This window comes from Pelodiscus sinensis, chromosome 9 (genome assembly GCF_052426305.1).
Source record: "Pelodiscus sinensis isolate ZL-2025 chromosome 9, ASM5242630v1, whole genome shotgun sequence".
Lineage (NCBI taxonomy): Eukaryota > Metazoa > Chordata > Testudines > Trionychidae > Pelodiscus > Pelodiscus sinensis.
The window spans coordinates 48314932-48336382 of NC_143060.1; the positions used below are offsets into that span (position 1 = coordinate 48314932).

Sequence of the window (21451 nt, forward strand, 5' to 3'; positions counted from 1 at the left end):
TATTGAACAGAATCGGTCCCAAAACAGACCTCTGCGGAACCCCACTTGTTATGCCCTTCCAGCAGGATTGTGAACTGTTAATAACTCTCTGAGAATGGTGTCAAGTATCAGAGGGGTAGCCGTGTTAGTCTGAATCTGCAAAAGCGACGAGGAGTCCTGTGGCATCTCTGAGAATGGTTATCCAGCCAGTTATGCACCCACCTTATAGTAGCCTCATCTAAGTTGTATTAGCTTAATTTATTAATAAGAAGATCATTTGAGATTGTATCAAATGCCTTACTAAAGTCTAGGTATACTGTGTCCACCGCTTCTCCCTTATCCACAAGACTCATTATCCTATCAAAGATAGCTGTCCGATTGTTTGACATGATCTGTGCTTTACAAATCCATGCTGGCTGTTACCTATCACCATATTATCTTCCAGGTGTTTGCAGGTGTTTGGTGATTTCCTTAATTACTTGTTCCATTATCTTTCCTGGCACAGAAGTTAAACTGACTGGTCTGTAGTTTCCTGGGTTGTTCTTATTTCCCTTTTTATAGATGGGCACTATATTTGCCCTTTTCCAGTTTTCTGGAATCTCTCCTGTCTTCCAAAAGCGACGAGGAGTCCTGTGGCACCTTATAGACTAACTGAAGTGTAGGAGCATAAGCTTTCGTGGGCAAAGACCCACTTCGTCAGATGCATGTAGTGGAAATTTCCAGAGGCAGGAATAAATATGCAGGCCAGGATCAGGCTGGAGATGACCAGGTGGATCCAATCAAGGAGGATGAGGCCCACTTCTAGCAGCTGATCTGGAGGTGTGAATTCCAAGAGAATAGAAGCTGCTTTTGTAGTTAGCAAGCCATTCACAGTCTTTGTTTAATCCAGAGTTGATTGTGTCAAACTTAAAGATGAACTGTAGCTCAGCAGTTTCTCTTTGAAGTCTGGTCCTGAAGTTTTTTTGCTGCAGGATGGCTACTTTTAGATCTGCAATTGTGTGTCCAGGAAGATTGAAGTGTTCCCCTACAGGTTTTTGTATGTTGCCATTCCTAATATCAGATTTGTGTCCATTGATTCTTTTACGTAGGGACTGTCCTGTTTGGCCGATGTATATAGCAGTGGGGCATTGTTGGCACATGATGGCATATATTACGTTGGTGGATGTGCAGGAGAATGTACCAGTGACAGTATGGCTGATCTGGTTAGGTCCTGTGATGGTGTTGCTGGTGTATATATGTGGGCAGAGTTGGCACCGAGGTTTGTTGCAAGGATTGGTTCCTGAGTTCGAGTTATTATGGTGCGGTGTGTAGTTGCTGGTGAGAATATGCTTCAGGTTAGCGGGTTGTCTGTGGGCAAGGACCGGCCTACCTCCCAAGGCCTGTGAGAGCGAGGGATCATTGTCCAGGATGGGCTGAAGATCACTAATGATGCGTTGGAGAGGTTTTAGCTGGGGACTATAGGTGATGGCCAGTGGTGTTCTGTTGGTTTCTTTCTTGGGCTTGTCCCGTAGCAGGAGGCTTCTGGGTACACGTCTGGCTCTGTCAATCTGTCTCCTCACTTCCTCGTGTGGGTATCGCAGTTTACAGAATGCTTGTTGAAGGTCTTGTAGGTGTAGGTCTCTGAGGGGTTGGAGCATATGCGGTTGTACCTCAGTGCTTGGCTGTAAACAATGGATCGTGTGGTGTGTCCGGGATGGAAACTGGAGGCAAACTCCTCGTCGCTTTTGCAGATTCAGACTAACACGGCTACCCCTCTGATACTTGTCTCCTGTCTTCCATGATTTTCCAAAGATGATAGCTAAAGGCTCCTCCTCTATCAGCTCCTCAAGTATTCTAGGTTGCATTTCATCAGGCCCTGGTGACATGCAGACATCTAACTTTTCTAAGTGATTTTTATCTTGTTCTTTTTTAATTTTATCTTGTAAAGCTACCCCATTACCACTAGCATTCACTATATTAGGCATTCCTTCATCATCAAACTTCTTGGTGAAGACTGAAATGAAGAAGTCATTGAGCACCTCTGCTTTTTCCAAATTTCTGGTTACTGTTTCTCCCTCCTCACTGAGCAATGAGCCTACCCTGTCCTTGGTCTTACTCTTGCTTCTAATATATTTATAGAAAGTCTTCTTGTTACACTTTGTCTGTAGCTTTTGTAGCTTTTTATGTTTTGTGCCTTTGCATTTCTAATTTTACCCCTGCATACCTGTATTGTCTGTATCCTTTGCAATATTTCCTAGTTTCCATTTTTTTTATATGTAGTCCCCTTACTAAAGGTGCCTCCGCTTATTTTCTGGGAAGACCCGGTGTCTCTCAGACTACAATTCCCATGAGCCCTTGGGAAAACAGGAATGAGGTGATTCTTGTGTGGGAGATCGGAGTCTCTCCATGTGCATGAGAAGAGAGGCCTAGCAGTCTGGGACTCTGCCTTGGATTTTGGAACAGAAGGGGAGCCAGGCTGCTGTGCAGGAGTTTGATCCAGTCCAGGGGCTGTTAGAGTGCAGCTACAGACTGGGACTAGATGCTTTTGGAACTGGGATCTAGCAGGCTGCTTCTGATAGGCACAGCATGAGACTGTAAGTAATTGGGCATTTTTGGGAAAGGGCTGCCAGGGACAGAGCTGCTGCCTAACTTGGACCCTCATACACACTGCCTACAGAGAATCTCCATTACAGCTGCAGTTCTTCAAGCGCGCCCACGCAAGCAAGAGTCTGGGACTCTGAGTCCAGGGGTGTGCACACTCTGGGGTGGGATCAATATTGGCAGTGCAAATGCTAGATATATAAGTTCCAATTATTGTTGTGTACTTTGTTAATGTTATTCATTGTTAATCTGTTAAACCCTGTTTATTTAAGTTAGATTACATTAAAATAAACAATCTTTACTCATCAGATGTATATGATTTGTAGTTGTTGTTCTGGAATTAGATCCAGATTATTGCTGGAATGAGTTTATTTCTGGAGGCTCTCAAGGCACTCCAGTAAGTGTATACAAGGTCAGCCAGGTGGAAGCACCGCCATTGTATATTCTTTATGAGCAAGAGACTGCAGCAAGGGGATGGATAGGGTTTTCCCCAACTAAACAACAACACCACTGGGATGCTCAGGATCTCCTTTGATGCTAAAACCATCAGGCACCCAGGCACACCTGTGAGTGTGACCTGCTCCCGAGTAACCCGGGGAGGAAAAAGGGGGTTACATATATAACTCATTTTTTATTTTTAGATCATGCAAGATCTCCTAGTTAAGCCAACGCGGTCTTTTGACATACTTTCTATCTTTCCTATGCAGCGAATAGCTTGCTTTTGGGCCCTCAATAATCTCCCTTTTGAAAAACTGCCAACTCTCTTCAGGTGTTTTTCCCCTACTCTTGCTTCCCATGGAACCTTACATACTATCTTTCTGAACTTACCAAAATCTTCCTTCCTGAAATTCATTGTCTCTGTTTTGCTGTTCTCCCTTCTACCATTCCTTAGAATCATACTTTCTGTGATTTCATGATCACTTTTTCTCTACCTGCTTTCCACTTTCAAATTCTCAACCAGTTACTCCCTATTTTTAAGATCAGATCTAAAACAGCTTCCCCCCATAGCTTTTTCAACCTTCCAAAATAAAAAGTTGTCTCCAGTGCAGTTGAAGAACCTATGGGATAGTCTGTGCCCCGCTATGTTAGTTTCCCAACATGTATCTGGATAGTTGAAGTCCCCCATTACCACCAAATCCTGCGCTTTGGATGATTTCGTTAGTTGTTTAAAAAAAGCCTCATCCACCTCTTCTATCTAGGTAGGTGGTCTGTAGTAGACTGCTAGCATTACATCACTCTTGTTTTTTACCCCTTTTAATGTAACCCAGAAACTGTGAACACATCTGTTTCCTATGTCCATCTCCACCTCAGTCCAAGTGTGTACATTTTTAATATATAAGGCAACACCTCCTCCCTTTTTTCCCCGCCTATCCTTCCTGAGTATACCCTTCTGTACCAATATTTCGATTGTGTGTATTATCCCACCAATCTCTGTGGTATCAGCTATGTCATAGTTATATTTATTTATTAGCACATCCACTTCTTCATGCTTATTACCCATGCTTCTTGCATTTGTATATAGGCATCTAAGATACTGATTTGATCTTGCCTCCCAGTTCTGCCTTGTCCCTCCTTTCTTTCTGCTATTATAGCCCACACTCCCTCCCATTTTTGATGCATCTCACGAGTCTCCATGTTCTTCACTTACCTGTGGGCTTTTGTCACCTGCCCTCATCGAACCTGGTTTAAAGCCCTCCTCATTAGGTTAGCCAGTCTGCATCCAAATACGGTCTTCCCCTTCCTCGAAAGGTGAACCCCATCTTTGCTTAGCAGTCCTCCTTGGAATAACATCCCGTGGTCAAAGAAACCAAAGCTCTCCTGGCGACACCATCTTTGCAGCCAAGCATTCACCTCCAGGATGCATCTGTCTCTGCCTGGGCCGCTGCCTTTGACAGGAAGGACTGAAGGGAATATCTCCTGCACTCCAAACTCCTTCACTCATACTCCCAGAGCTCTGTAGTCACTCTTGATCCACTCAGTGTCACACCTTGCAGTATCATGGATGAGTAGCATGGGGTAATAGACAGAACATCTCAGCTACGGGCCCCTGGCAGGCAGCATATCTCCCGAGATTACATGTCAGGGCAACAGATGGGTGCCTCCTTCCCCCTCAGAAGAGAGTCTCCGACTACCACTACCCTACGTTTCTTCCTCGCAGTAGTGGTAGCAGCTCTCCCATTCTAGGGAGTACGAAGCTTCTCCTCCTCAGCTCTAGGTGATTCCTAATCTCCTATATCAAGAAGAGCATATTGGTTTCCCTGTACCACGGTGGGAGGCTTGGTAGCAGGGGTGGAGCACTGCTTGCTGCCAGAAGTGACCAGCTGCCAGTGTCCCCCCTAAGCCATCTCCTTTTCCACCAGTGTTGTGTCTGCATTCCTGTGTAGTGGGTCAGCTTCCTCAGCCTCAGCTGTCTCGACATGAATACTGTCCAGGAATTGCTTCTGGATTCGGATGCTCCTCAGCCTAACCATCTCCTCTTGTAGCTCTCCCATCTGCTTCCTGAGAGATTCCACCAGCAGGCACCTTTCACATTGGATGGTCCCCCCAGCCAGGATTTCAGTAAGTGTGAATTGCAAGCCACAGTCCCTGCAAAACCACACCAGGACCTAGGGAGAGGCATCCATGGTCATGTAGTCTGTCTGGCTACAGGTGCAGGTGGAGGAGACAGAAGCAGTGCTGGCACAGGTATTGCAGGTCTTCCTGACCGTAGTAGGCCTCCCTCTGACAAACTCCCTCTTAAACTCCTCTTTCTGGAGCCCCCTGTCCCATTTGCTCTCCTTTCATAATGGGAGTATGATCCATTTTTGACTATACACTGCCACTCAATAGCAAGTGAAATGAGGACTAATTTATCATTTAACTTGAGACAAATATTTGGGATTATTTAAATGAGAGATTTCAAATACAGAAAGTATTTGAGGTGATGAAAGCAGTATTTTTAAATGTTAGTCTGATCTTATTTAAAAAATGTACCTTATAAGGAAGGTATGGTAGAGTTGGCTGGATCCTGCTGTGTTTTTGCTTCATAAACAGAATAGTTAAGAAAGAAAGATCCTTTATCATCATCATCATCATCATTTGAGCCTTGAAAGAACCCAGCCTGAATTTCTGATTTCAGGATAAGGGAATAAGAAGTTTTGTAAACCTGAGCACTTTGGGTCTGAAAATCATAGTGGTCCATAAGTGTGGAATCCCTTGATGATGCTCTTACAGTTTTTTTTCAGAATGAAACAACTGATTTCAGGGGGAGTTTTGAATAAAGAAGGTGGTAAAATGTATGGATATTTACTATTAGGCACTAACTTGAAAACTTTATAATTGAAATTACAAACATTACCAACATAACTCACTATTCATCTAGGAACTAATTAATTGATCTTTGAGTTCTTCTATTTGTATTCATTATACATATGCCACTGAAGAGACAAAGGAAAGCTTTGCAAAAAAAATTCTGTTTTATTATTGCTGATAAAGCTTTACTGGCCTCAGCTTTGGGAACTTGGCGGCTTGTGTGCATGGCACTGCAGTCCAGTGTGATTTGTAAAGTTTTCTAAAGTGTTTTACTCTAGCTTCTCATGTAGATCCCATTGGGGTCACAAAAAGGTGCCTAGTTTGCATTAGTATAGTTGTGTGTGATAATAGGAACTAGTTACTTTCTTAGTTTATCTCAATAGGATCTACTTAGGACACTTAACGCAAATTGTGTAGTTTATTTCAAGTATTTTGAAATAGCTTATTTTGTAATTTAGTACTGTCTCCACAGTGCCAAATTTCAAAATAACATGCTATTCGAAAATCCCTCTTAACCCCCGTGAAAGGAGGATTACTAGGATATCAGAATAAGCCGCCCATTATTTCTAAATCTATTTTAAAATAAGTCTGCTTCAGTACATGCAGAATAGCTATTTTGGGATACTTCTGATATCCCAAAATAGCTCCACAGGGTACACGTACTCTTAGAGCCCAACACTTTAGCTCACTCTACAAATCACACCCCATGTAGTCTGGACACTGGCCCTCTTATGGATGAGCCACTGGCTGCGCCAGTATTTTCAGGATCCTGTGAATTATGTCTGCGTTAAGACAGATTAGATGTCAAAATGCTTAAAATGTTTGTTGCTATTTATACTAAGGAGGAGCTCAATCAGTATTAGGAACAGTGGGACATTTTTGCTAGACTTGTGTGATGTACATTAGTACACTCTCTGCTTGTGGAAATGGTGAAAGAATTGTAATTATGTTTGTTAGATTTTTGTTGTACTTCATGAAACATTCTGCAGATAATTACCTTTTTATCGTTAGTTTAAACTGCTTTCTAGATCAGTTTGTGAATAAAGCCAGAGTTGCTGTCATGGAAGCTGTATACTGGTGATGAGACACCTTTGCATTTACTGAATGATAATAGAAGAGTGTTCATTATCTTTTAGCAAGTGTAGAGCCTAAAATATGTATGCACCGGCAAGCAACTTGGAAATTTTCTGTCTTAAAAGATAATTATTGTCCACATAATAATCTATACAAGTGGCATTTGATGGAAAGAGTACTCCCTTTTTCTCTCTCTGATTCCCAGATCTCCTATATTGCTCCGGGAATAAGAATTTCACAAACATGAATCAAGGGGAAAAAACAATAGAAGTTGTTTGTAGATGTATGATGTAACAGACAGACTATCACAGACTTCGGACTTTACTGTGCTAGCCCTGCAGTAACACAGTGGTCTTTATTCTGCTATTGTTTGTTCTACAATAGTTATAACCAGTGCTTTTTTTTTTTTTTTTTTTTAAAGGCGCCTGTACTCCAGGGGAAAAGTTGTTGAGCTCTGACTAGAGGTGCGGGTACTGCATCTGGAGGTGCTGGTACTGAGTACCGGGCAGTGCCGTCACAAAAAAAGCACAAGTTATAACAGTTATTTACCTCTGCCTGAATATTATCTAGTGGAGAAATCCTTTGTGAAATGCAGTGTTGCTAATTCTCCTTGTTTTATCCCAAGTTCCATGGTATTTTCAACTTTTTTTTCAAAGCCCCACTGCTTGTCTCAGTTGATTGCATGAGAATTCGAGAGTTTAAGAATAGCGAGTTTCTATGATCATGCTCTGAACAAATAAAGTCCTATGAAATGTTAATAAAATCAGATGACAATTGCATAAGCAAACTTAATTCTGGCATTTCCTAAAGACTGAGTGCTTGACTTTGCAAATTTAGCATTCTTTTTGTGTGTTTTATATGTAACTAGAAGATTTACCTAACATTGCTTGAATCCTTAAATCAATTAATTTTGTTAAAATAAAATGAACATGTACCTGCTTCATTTAAGTCATTGTTCTGGGGTGGGGCTGGAGATGTGGGGTTCAGTATGAAGGTTGCCTTAGCAGCTTGGGTCCAGGTGAGAAGCTTCTCTCCATGGCTGTTTCAGGTCCAGCAGGCACAGCTAGGGGAGAGTGTATGTCCCCTGCGCTCCCCAGACAGAGTGAGGAATAGAGCCAACTTTTCCCTCGCACCCAGCCAGCAATGTTCCCATCTGAATTGGGAGGGAGTGCGCACACCTCCCTTCCAGGACTGCTTCAGCACCCCCCCCATTTTAAAGGGTACCTGGGGAGTGGGAGGCTCAGGGCTGGGGAGGTCCTGGAAGGGAGGTGTGCACTCCCCCACCCAACCCCTTACACCTGCCAGGTGATTCTGTCTCTTTTCTCTTAGGTTTTATGAGAAGCAATCCAATTCCTGGCACAACCAGACTCGTACCTTGCTTCAAGGTATGAGAAGACAAAGCTGTATGCAAAATTTTGTGATCCTAGATCTTACTATTTAGGAGGAGTACTTGAACAGGCAGATAGACAAACTCTCTCAAATATATAGTACATTTGCCAGGTTTGTTAAAAGAAAGTGGGAAAAAATTCCAAATGTGGAACCATGGTTCATTAGCGGAGATCCTTTAGATCCACTATGCAGACCTCAGCCACTTGAGGTAATAGTAAATGCTAAAGGATAAGAACATAACGGCCATACTGGATCATACCAAAGGTCCATTTAGCCCAGTATCCTGTCTGCCGACAGTGGCCAGTACCAGATGCCTTAGACTAGGTCGACACGACAGAGTTTTTGAGCAAAAATGTGCAGAGCGTCTACACCTCAAGCACGTTTTTGTGCAAGTAAAACGAAAGAACAGAGGGGCTTTTCTGGTGTAAGTCTTCCTCCTTGTACGAGGAATAACTCCTTTTTGCGCAAGAGCTCTTGCACAAAAAGGTGTGTGTGGATGGCAAACAAGGGTTTTTTGCCCAAAAAGAGGCAATCAAAAAAAGCACAGGTATCCTAGTGGCCATTCTGTGAACAGCAATCAGAGTTTCCTTTCAAGAGAACGTCCATGCAGTCACTTTTTCAATGCACTTCTGCGCAAGAAGTTTTTGCGGAAGAGCGCTTGCACAAGGAGCCTGTAGTGTAGAGATAGTCTCAGAGGGAGGGAACACAACAGGTAATCCTCACATGATTCCTGTCTACTGCTGCTTTGTGGGCTATCTGTTAGAGGAAAATGAGGCATATGTTGTAAATATGGCACACTGTTACTTCTGAGCTGTGGTGCAGCTTCTGTTTGTATGTTCAGTAACAGATGGTGGTTGCCTTTTGGCTCCTGAGTCCCACTTCTTTGTACTGACATCTTTCTTTTGTGACATCCCCTAGGTGCTACTAGAAGTTGTTGTCTTCCTATTTCTCTTGCCTGCAGAAGCTATCAAGGTGGGCTAACTCACTCTCTTCTTTCATCTTCCCACTTTTAGAGGATCCTTTTATGAGTCCTTCTCTGGCTCTTCTTCTTTTAGGTTCCTTTCTCTCTTTTAGGTTCCTTTCTCTCTTCTCCCATACAGAAAGGGAGAAGTAGAAGCCAGCAGAGGGAGAGCAGAGCGGGGACAGCTTCTTGGGAGCATCAGGATCTCACCTTCCTCAGAGTTTAATGGCAAAGGTCTCAGATGTGAAAAGTTGGCCTTTATCAATACATGTGCTTAACTTCATGCATCTGAACAAACTCACAGTTGTCAATGGATCAGGGCAAGGTCTTCAGCACAACACCCCTCACTATGCATTTTGTGTGGACAAAGGAGAAATTAAAATAAAAACATAGTGGAACAATAAAGAAAAGAATCCCTGCAGGGAAGGGAAGGGCTAGAGGAAGGTTGGGTGAAACTCAAGAAGGGAGAAAATTGGGAGTTGGAGGACAAGAGACTTGAGGGAATTCCAAGAGGGGAAAGAATTTAGAGCTTGGTGTCCAACATGCTAACCACTAGCCACATGAGGCTATCAGGTTGGTTGAGTGTGGCTAGTTTGCTATAACAGTAGCCATTGTAGTGGTTGCTGCTTTAGAACTGGTTGAACACCATGGGTATGTCTAGACTGCATCCCCCTGAGGGATGCAGACTAGGCAGGTCGACATTGCGAATGAGGCAGGGATTTAAATATCTGGTGCCTAATTTGCATAAAAATGGCCGCCGCATTTTGCCAACTCAGCACTTTGTCGGCAAAAAGCGGCAGTCTAGAGGGGGATCTGTCGAGAAAGAAAGCCTTTTTTGACTGATCCCTTATGCCTTGTGACGGTGCAGCCCCTGCACCCTGCACTAACCGGGCGCTGTCCCCGACCCGTGGCGCCGACCCGTGCAGGCGCCCTGGCGGGACAACCCTCCCCAGTGGAGGGGGCGTTCCCGCCCCGCTACGGCGGACGTCATTGCGGCGGGACGCTTAAAAGAAGCGCCGCCGCCAGAGCAGGGGGAGGGAAGGCGCGCAGCCGGAAGGAGGATGCCCAGACAGAGGCACCTTGACCCAGTCTGTGCAGACCCTCGGGACCCAGTCGTCACAGAGGCCCGGCGAGGGAGGTAGGAAGCAACCCAGGGCAAGTTGTTAGAACCTGGGGGGTTGGTGTGTTTAGGGTGTTCCATCCCCCACCAACCAGGACTGAGGGGATCGGCGTATCCCCCCAGACCTTAGGACCCTGGGTCGGGGCTTGGAGTGAGGGCAGGCCCGAGCCCCCCTACCTTCCTGCGCCAACGCAGACGCCACTCACAGTTGACTGAGCGTGGACCGACCCTGCCAGACTTGGGGCAGGGCTCCTGGGTGATCGGGGAGCACAAAGAGGATGAGATCTCGGGTGGGGGAAACCGGAGGGGCCGGGCGGAGGACCCTGCGTGGCCCTCGGTGAGGGCCGCGTCGACACCGCGCCCCTCCTCATACGTCCTGCAAGGAGGTTTACAGGATCTGTCAAAAAAGGCTTTCTTTCTAGACATATCCCCCTCTAGACTGCCGCTTTTTGCTGACAAAGTGCTGAGTTGGCAAAATGTGGCGGCCATTTTTTTATGCAAATTAGGCACAGGATATTTAAATCCCTGCCTCATTTGCAATGTTGACCTGCCTAATCTGCATCCCTCTGCCGACAGAGGGATGCAGTCTAGACATAGCCCATGGGTTGTAGAGGCAGGAAGATCAAAGGAAACACCACCACTGCAACACACACAGAGGACATTTTATAGTGGAGAAAGAGAGAAACAGGGACCACAACAAGGTAGAGTTGAGAGAGAATTAGTTGAGATTTACAGGAACACAGGAGAGAACAAAGAACAGGGCAGCAGCAGTGCTATTCAAGAATGTGGGAGAAAGCAAGGAGTACAAAATAAAATGGGATTGGCTGTGTGAAAGGTAAAGGATTGAGAGAAGAGGAGTTGCTTCCTTTCAAAGAAGAGGAAAAAGGTACATGAAAATGAACTTCAATTTTTTTTAAAAGCCTTAGGCAGAAATGAAAAAAGGAAAAAAAATAACTTGGTGAGAAAATAAAAGGAGATGAAGATATAGAATAAGTGAGGGGGTAGTGAGGAGAAAAGATGTTAAAAAACCTGTCACTTCTGAGTTAGTGATTTTTATTTATGCTCCTATATGTGATAATATTTCCCTGACAGATGTCCTATCGCTCTGCAAGTTTATGGGGATGGTTATTTTGAGCACCTATTATATGAATATGGTACAAAATCGCTAACAATACTCATCCATTCTATCTGATGATCTCAGTTCTGTATTTTAATAATTGGTATTTTCATGGCTGCTACTTAAAAAAAAAATTCCCCCTCCCCTGGGCAATTCTGAAATGCCTCTGAAGTGGACAGGGGTGTAGGATTAATCCGTTTTTTCTAAAGAGACACATTTTCTTTTCTATTCCACTGCTTGTAATTAGGGTAGACATGTAACTGAGTATTTCTGAGTATTGATCTATGTAAGCTAATGAAGACCTTCTTTGCTAATGACCACCATTTTTAAAATTCCAGCCTTGTCCTTCCTAGCTAGTAATGAATACGATGCCGGTCCTTTAACCAAAAGAGCAGACCAGTAATATCTTCCAAAGGCAATGCCATAAGTTTGCCTACAACAAATGGTCATCATCACCAGTGCATTAAGCATCCTTCTTATAGTCTCCAGCTGTACTTGCTTTGGGTGATGCATATATACCACAATAATGGATGCCTTTTAATAATAACCTAGATAGAAATACACTTTATCAAGAAAAGAAAATAATTCTTAAATGTCAGTTGCTAGCAATGGTTCTTCCCTTAGAAGCCTAGAAACCTGTGATTGTGGGAAAGGTAGAGCCATGGTCAGTGAAATTGTAACTGCTGAGGACTACTGGACTACAATCCCGTGGGAGGTGCAGTATCTGCTACAGCATTATATAAATTAATAGACTGTGCTGAGATGTGTCATGCCGTGCCTCTGAAATGATTAAGTGGCTTCTATTCCCCTTCTACTTGGGTTTTGCATAGAGGACTGGAATTTCACCTATAGAGGGTGATATTTCAGAAAACAAATCTAGCCTTTACGAAATTAAGGAATTTTTGAAGCTTGCATAACGGCACTAATGGTTTGTTAAAATTTAGAAAACTTTCTGTATGAACAGTATGTAAAGAGTGAGATAGTTGCCTGTTGTTTTAACAACAAAGTTAATTTGTTTGTGCGAATACATAAAGTTTCTTATTTTTAAAATCAATAGGGAATACATGGCAAAAGAACTTTATTTCCAAAATTAAACAGTATATACTCTTATGAAATCTAACATCCAGGTTCCATAGATGAAAATAATCCAGTAGAATTAAGGATATTTCTTGTGTCTGAAGATACATGTAACCTTTTCACCAGAGAAGAATACTTTTTTTTTATTAAACTTTTATAATAAAATGGAATGGAAATTAGTGTAGTACTCTTGTTCTGTTGTTTTCACATCTTTTTGCCAACACTCAGGTACGTCTTAGGTGCATGTTCCTGGAAATGAAAATTGAATAGAAAACAATTTTCAAGTTTCATTCAGGGGAAAGGGTCACTGTACAATGTGTCAATTTTATGTATGCACTAATACTTAATATATATAAAGAAGTGTAACATGATAATTTATAATTAAAACACCCCAAACAGTGTTTAGAAGTCATCTAGAAAGCATTTTAGATGCATCTTATTTTCCTCCATTTAAAAAAATCTGAATACCTGTAATTAAGGGAAAAATTGAGCCCTGGAAGGTAGGACTTCCATCTATTGATCTGTGTAAACCCAGCTTACGCTGTCAGGGGAGAAGCAGTCAACTGCTGAGCTGCTTTGTCACTGACATAAGCTGAGAGAGGATTTTTTTGTCTATACTGTTTATACACCAGTCTATAGACCTGCTGGCTGGTTGAATTTTAAAGAGTGCGGAGGTTTAAAGACTTGTCCCCTGAGGGATGCTCCTGCCAGTTGGGAAGCGAGCTGAGGCTGTATTTTGCAGAAGTTGTGTGTATGTATGTTTGTGCAGGTCATGGTGGGGGAAGGGTGGGAGGCAGAGCAATGAGAAACTACTGTAGTTTGCTTGAGTCTCAAAAATGTTGCAAAATGTACTGATTTTTATGTTAAGTCAAAATATTGGGTTAATCTTTTTTTGTTTCCTTCTTTGTGCAGTAATTTATTTTTTTAAGAAAAACTTCAGTGGGAAACTCAGTTGAATATTAAAGATACATTTCCTACCTATTTTAAATGAATCCTACAGATACCAAGCAGCAATTAATACTATTGACATAAAGACAAAAATAAGTTTTAAATTAAGATATATACTGCAAGTGAAAATGACTCAGTGGCATGATACCTGACTCAAAGTGGCATATTACTACCTGAGGACCCAAAATTTAAAAATAAAATTATTTCTTTGAAAAAAAAAAATTGTGAGCCTGAGAGAATGATGTATTTAAAATGTAGTATGTTACGAGTTTGGACTGTTTTTTTGGTAATGTTTGTTTTTTGGTTTTATTTCATTGCTTGTTTTCTGCTTTGTGTATACTGTATGTTTTATTCCCTGCAATTTCTACATTGGCCCCTCGCTGCCAGCCGAAATTGAGACTGAACAGCAATCTCTTTGGAGAATTTTATATGTGTTACTACATAGAAATAGATTTTCCAAGATCAGGGAGTTAGCATTCTTCCTCAAAACACAGCATATTACTTTCATCCCATTCTTTAGCTCTGTTATCACACAGAGACAGAGTGAATCCCAAAGCTGCTCCCGAACTCAGGGACAATATACTTTCTCATTTTTAGCCTATGTACTAATGGTAGTGGTCTACAAGGACACACAATATATCTTTGAAAAAAGCTGTAAACATTTCACTCGTGCAGTGTTTAGGGAGTCTGTAAATATACTGACCTTGCTGGTGAATATATTATATTTTTCCATGCATGTTTTATACTTTGTAAAAATGCAAATGCGTAAGGAAAGTTACAGGTTCAGTGCAGTGCACAGGAATTTAACTGTATGGCTTTTGGTATATGGGAGTTTCTGTCTCATCCTGCAGTATGTTCAGCATTCTTTAAACTTGGGGGTTCTCAGCATCTCATACTATTAAGCACTTAAATCTCCACCTTTTAGCACTGGAAGTTTGGAATCTACACACAGTCCTGCAAACACTCTCTTAGAGGGGTGCCTTTAAATATGGCTTGTTGGTTTGGGAAAGTAAGCAGGTGCTGCACATCACTGACCAAGCTACATTTCATCAACTGCCATTCCCCTACATTGGGACATTTCACACAGGACTTGTTTTCCCAACTGGTTTAATGGAAGCAAGAATATATATACAGGTTTTGGGATCTTGTAAGAATGGTGGGATACATTTGTTCAGATTTCCTGATAGCAGATCTGTTATCTTCTTATTTTCTAGAGACAGGTTTTTGTTAACTCTGATTTTACTAGAGATAAGTTTTGTACTTCTTAAAAAAGCAAATTAGTCCATTTTAATATTTTAATTAACACATTTTATTTGTCACTAAACAGCTTAAAAATGTGCAGAAAAGAAACCGTATCCATTTACATGATGGTCTGAATGCTGCAGGACTGGTCTTACTTTCTCTCTTAATTAATAATGTTTGCTTCTGAATGCCTTACTGTTCAACTGAAGGGATAACCATATACATTTCTATTTTGTACCAACAGAAGATTTTCATCTTTTTCAGCATTTGACTATGAAACATGTATAGAGTTGTTATACCTCTGAGTAATTTATTCTGCTGCCAACTTCATTCCCTTTTCTCTGCCTGCATTTTAATTGAAACAACGTTTGTATTTTTGAGCCAGGATCTGTCAGAAGTCCCTGTGGCTAGTCTGTGGTACAAGTAGCAGCAGACATGGCTTACCCATATGGTGCAGTGCTTCTTGTAAAATCCATATGGCCTTGTTGAAGGGAATCCCAGCGGGGATGTGAAGGGTGTTAATACCCTTCAGGCCAGGCCTTTCCCTCCTGGGGCGTCTATGGCATTGTCTTTGCAATCTGCCAAAGCACACACTTAATTCCTTTTTAATAATCAATTATTTCAGTCCAGGAACGTGTGCTATATTTCTTGCAACCAAATATTTCTTGAAAAAAAATTTTTTTTAGCAAACAATACAGCAAAAATGCTTAAATAAAAAGTCCTTTTAAAAGCCTAACTGCATTTCTTTAATCTCTGTTTACAGGAGGTGCTGCAGAGCGTGCCGAAGTTCTGCTTTCCTTTTGACATTGAAAGGTTTGTAGTGCAATAGTCATTTATTTAAAAATAATTAACTCAAATTATCTGTTTAGTGAAAATGTAAATATTTTTTGCAAGGCTAGACTTAAAGAAATAAGAGCAAAATAAAATGCATAGCATCATCTAGTCTTGCACCTGGAGGTGAAAAGAATAAAGACTAGCCATTTTTTCCTTTGTTCTCCAAGTATGTATTTAGGCATGAGTTTAAAAAAAAAATCACAGTATAATACACTCTTGCTAGGATTGTAAGAATTCTCTTTTGATATAGAGCTGCATTCTGGCTCCCAACTTCCTCCAGCCCAATTGTAAACACCATCTGTGTAATATAAGGATAGAAGATAGTTTCCTCCCAACAGCAGCTTTATAGAAATGATGCAATACACCAGAATATAAAAACTCATTGTGCAGTTTTAAAAATAACTATGGTTTGTGTTTCACCATGTATAAGAATTGAAAGAACTTCAGTTACATGCCAGTGTCTGCATGGGCAAGGGATTTTTCTGAGGGTAGGTTCAAGACCTTTGTTTGTAAATTATAGTTAATCTTCCCTTATATGCATTTCAGATATCCATACAAGGTATTTTTATTAGCTCAAAATATTTATTTTACTTCATCCAAATGTTTGATAATGAGTTTCATGGTCATTAATTTAACCAATTGTGTAGATTTGTAGTTTAGAAAACTCACATTGTGGGTATATCCATGAGTCAATTAATGTGTTACTTGGGGAAGCGTGGCTTGGAGAGCTAATGAATGTGCACCCAGATAGCCTTAAGATCTCACTGGTCTCAGAACATAAGTTGCATGAGAGGATTTGAGGAGAAGGTGTTACTATTTAAGAAAGAGAAGACAGAAATATGAGTGTGTATATGGGAGAGAAGAAGTGCTTGAGAGAGAATATTGGGGCAACCTTGCAAATGCATGTTATCTGTTAGGAAGCTTGGTCATCTCACCTTTTAGATGTTGCATTTCAGTTGTTTGGCTTTTGAACATAATTCATTATACAAGTTTTATGGCTCAGCCAACACTGTTGATAACGTTTTATATTCCTTCATTAAAGCCTTTACATTCTTCAACTTAAAATCTATTTCAAGTTGTTCGTGAATATGAGGTATGGAAATAAAATTTAATGATGACAGAAGCAGGTGAGGTTCAGTTGCTGCCATCCAGTGGCAAAAACTTAGCATCAGTAAATAAATTATTTTCACAAATTGCTCTGTGTGATTAAGTTAGATAGATATTAACAGGCAAAGCAATGTCTGTAGATTAGATTATCTAGCGTTTCTGTTTTAAAGGCTCATGTTCAGTTTACTGTGTGCTCAAAATTTTACCTTTTGGGGCTAAGGTTTGGTAGATATGCTCCATACAGGAGTGAGGAAAAGAAGTATTTAATTTTGCTTAAAATTTTTTGCTGTAAACTTCTTTTTAAATAGCTCTGGTGCCCAAATATAAGATATATGAAATTTGGCAGAAACATATTCTCTAGGTAGGTCATAGATATGCTGATCATTGGTTTAATTTGGCCAAGTTATAAAATTTAAAATTTTCATTTTGTACAATTATACGGGATTATTCTAAACCATGAAACTAAGGAACTCACAAACTTTCCTTTGGCAATGTACATGCATAATTATATAAACCAAGTAGAATTTTTCATTGGTTAGATAAGTTCTCAGAGTGCAATTGGGGGTGCTTTTTGGTATGTATAACAAAGTAGAATGGAATCTGAGGCTTCATAGCAGAGGAGGGCAATAAGCAGTTCGCAGGTTGTAATAGCTCCTTTGGTGCCATTAATGGGTAGCTAACTTCACTTTTGTTTGTAATGGGGGTTACCTTTTCTTCTCCTTTTCATATAGAGCAACAGGATTCTACAGTCCAGGGCGTCCTTCCCCATGTCTTTTGTATGTTTTTTGCCTGTAACTGTTAGTTGGTCTATCTGTCTCTTACTTTTTCTCTACATTCCCCACTGTCTCCATCAACCTCTGTTCATCTTGGTTATCCTTCCTTCAGCCAAGGAAATTCAGCTGTGGCTCCCTATAGAATCCATGACTAAATATCCTTTTAATTGGTCAGAGGGTTAATAAAGTACCATTCAAGCTGTGTCATTTCTCCTGGGGCTGCCTTCCTGGTATTTGAATCCCAGGGTGTGAAGGATCAAATTCAGTCCCAAATTACAATATGTAACCCCTAGAACTTCAGTCCTCTTTCTGCTTTGAGTCTTCTCTCCTTTCATTTTGAGTCTTCTCTCCTTTCATTTGTTTCTGCCCTCTCATCCTTTCTTCCTATCTTCTGTTAATCTATTTTTAACCCCTTCAGCTTGTGAGCCTTCTGCAGAACACCTCCCAGAAGAGGGTACAGTAAATCTGCGCTTACAGGTAGCACATTTCCAGAAGTAACACAAAGAGTAGCAAAGTGACATTGATATGGACCTCATTAATTTCATGCTTGTCCCTTGCAGAGTCCCTTGAGAAGCCTTAGGTACCACAGTCCTACTACCCCTGTTGGTACATGAGGGAAAGGAAGAAATCTAGCAATGGAGGATCACTCCTATCATGCTTTTGGATCACAGCTGGGTTCCTGTGCATAGTAGTTCCCCAGGGACCCACTCAGGTCAACAAGTGACAATGGTGGGGATGATGTCACTTTTGCTCTACTGTTCCTTGTTGATGCTGTTTTGTTGATGTGAGTAGGGGAATTGCTAGGTGCATGCAGAAGCACACGTGTGATCTGAAATCCTGGCAGTCAATCTGCAGTCCTATGTAATTTATCCCTTATGGAAAACTTTACTTTAGAAATAAGTAATGAAAGTGCATTTTCAATCAAGGCAAACACCAAAAATAAAGGAAAAGTAGAGTTCAAGTGATTCCACTATAAACAGCATTATCTCTGTGTTTGACTCATCCCAGATCAATGTACAATCTTATCTGTGACAGTAGTACAGTGGTGGGCAGTAATTCTTGATATGGGGGGGCACTCCAAGAATTTGGTAACTGGTCAAGGGCCATACTTTTCCATGATATTAATGGAAGCGGTATGGGGTCTGTGATGGAGGTTGGGTGCAGAAGGGAGCTTGGGATAAAGGATTGGGGTGCCGAAGAGAGTGTGGGATCTGGGGAAGAATTTGGGTGAAGGAGGGGATTGTGACCTGGGGCAGGAGACTAGTGTTCAGAAAGGGGTGCAGGGTCTTAGAGGGGGTCTGGGTGCAAGAAATGATTCTTACCTGGAGGAGGAAGGTACGGGGTCTAGGAAAGGGTTGTGACCTGGAGCAGGAGTGCAGGGTGGAGGTGTGGGGATCTGGGTTGTGATGGGGAGAGGTAGAGGATTATGGTGAAGGGATCTGGGTTGTGGTGAAGGAAGGGGTTATGACCTGGAGGAGGGATGTAGGATTTGTGAGGGGGTTGTGATCTGAGGCGTGGGTGCAGGGGACTGGGGTGCAGGACTTGAGAGGGAGTAAGGGTGCAGGAGGGAGGCAGAAGACTGGGGGAAGGGTAGGGATGGGTTTCCAGAGGCAGAGCCATGTGTAGCTGTGAATGTTGTGAGTCTGGAGGAGGTGGGGTAATTGGTTCACTGCCTATTATGCAAACAAGCAGGAAACTGGCCAATGGGAGCTGCAAAATTATGCTGGGGACAGGGGCAGAGTGTGAAGCTTCTCTCCCCAGGGTTGCAGCATTCTGGGGCAGGCAGGGAGCCTGACTGAGGCTCCTGCTGAGTCACGGCCTGGATCCTGCAGGCTGTATTTTCCGTGCCCCTATACTAGTTCTTCTTGGAGTGCTTGCTCGTGTCCATTCCACAGTAGATGTGTGTGCTCACCACATGCACCGGTGCTGAAAATTTTTCTCTCACTACAAATAGGGGAGTACCCCTAGCCACCAATAGAGTGGCACCGCTTTGGCATGGTATGAGGGGCGCGTTGTGATTTTCCGCCCCCTCCAGTTCCTTCTTGCCGTCAGTGACGGTGCATCAGAATTGCTGTGCTGTGGACAACTTCTTTCTTGCTGAATAGGCTGTATCTTTTTTGTAAATAGTTTCCTCAGAAGTGTTAATTAGTTAGAACTACTGCTCTCAAGATTGCTTGAGGCACCTGATTTTGTAAAGTTGAAGTTGCATGTCCCCGCTGTGCAAGAGTTTGATGTAGTGCATCCGCAGTAGGGTGGCTACCATTGACTTTGACAGCAGTGCACTGTGGGTAGCTATCCCACAGTTCCTGTCACCTCGTTGCATTCTGGGCTAGGCGCCCAATGCTGGATAGGACAAAAGCAGTTTAGCAGGTGGTTGTGGGTAAATGTCAGCATCCCATAATGCACTCATTTCCTCCCTCAGCCCCTGCTTTAAAGCAACAGCTAACAATCTTTTTGCATCTTTTTTCCCTGGCTATCCATGCAGATTCCATAGCTGGGCAAGCATGGACGCTGTTCAGCAGCAAAGTGCTATGGAGAGCATAGCAAACATCTCTCGCCTTATGCTGTGATATGTCTAAAATCTATCCAGGAGCTGGAGCAAGGAAGAATGCGAGGAGGCTATGAATAGACTAGGAATGTTAGCATATAATCATATAAATGATTAACTCATAATCCTGGTTTTATTGGTTAATCCTAACAACTACACGCCCCCCTCCCCTCTGCCTCTGTATCAGAGGTAGCAAGGGGGGAGAGTTGGGAACTGTCTTTAAGGCTGGCTCCCCGTGCATATCGCTCGGGTGATAGATGGAATACACATCACTATCTTGGCACCCAACCACTTTGCCAAAGAGTACATAAACTGCAAGGAGTACTTTTCAATGGTGTTTCAGGTACTGGTGGACCACAAGGGCTGTTTGACTGACATCAGTGTGGGGTGATCAGGAAGTGTGCATAATACACACTTCTTTAGAGAGTCTGGTCTCTTCAGAGAGCTGCAAGATGGAACATTCTTCCCAGACTGGAAAATTACCATTGGAGGCATTGAAATATCATTAGTGACCTTTGGAGACCCAGCCTATCCCTTGCTCCTATGGCTCATGAAGCCATACACAGGCAGCCTGGACCACAGTAAGGACCAATTCAACTACAGGCTGATCAAGTGCAAAATGGCTACTTTTGGAAGTTTAAAGGGAAGGTTTCGCACTTCATTGATTAGGTTAGACCGTAGTGAAAGCAACATTCCCGATGTTGTGGCAGCCTGCTGTGTGCGCTCCATAATCTCTGTGAAAGCAAGTGGGAAAGTTATAGGGTGGGATGGAAGGGTCAAAGCAGAGTGACTAGCTAGTAATTATGAGCCAACAGACACCAGGGCAATAAAAATAGCATATCAAGGGGTACTGCAAATCAGGGAGGCTTTGAAAGACAGCTTTGTGAATAGCCTGACTATGATGTGACAATTACGCATGTTGGTCTTAACAACATGCCCCCTGCATTAAGTGTGCTTGTCTGTAAACCCTGTAACATCTCTGCTCCCATGCAACACAAGCAATAAAGATACAGCAGGAATAGAAAAGAAGTTCAGGATGGGAGCTTCATGGATGGGGTAAGAAAGGGAAAGCAGTGTATTATATTCCCCCTGCTTGGCAATCACACAGATGTGAGAATGTCAGCCTTTTTTCCAGCAGAGTTGGAAATTCCCAGCCAGAGTGATCATATTGGGGGGTCTGTGGGACACCTCCCAGAGGTGAAGAACATAAACTTTCACAGTATTGTGTCTGCACTACGCTGAAGTTGGCCATGCAAGGTTGAATTTACCGTTACTCCTGGTGGAAAACAGAAATGCTGAAATCAACTTTACCAGCTCTTTAAGTTTGTGGAATGAGTTTGATGGTGTAGATTCATTGTTTAGAAATATGACCTAATGCAGCTAAATTCGACCAAAACTCCTAGTATAGATC

At 42.2% G+C, this 21451-nt stretch overlaps 1 protein-coding gene across 2 annotated transcripts in view; it reads left to right on the forward strand.

The window, feature by feature from the left end:
- The window catches only part of DENND1B (DENN domain containing 1B), a 265647-nt gene that overhangs the window by 93095 nt on the left and 151101 nt on the right, over window positions 1–21451 (forward strand). For both annotated transcript variants that reach the window (XM_075936693.2, XM_089780568.1), the window contains exon 4: window positions 15542–15591. In XM_075936693.2, the coding sequence (XP_075792808.1) occupies window positions 15542–15591 (50 nt within the window). The remainder of the gene's footprint in view (window positions 1–15541; window positions 15592–21451) is intronic.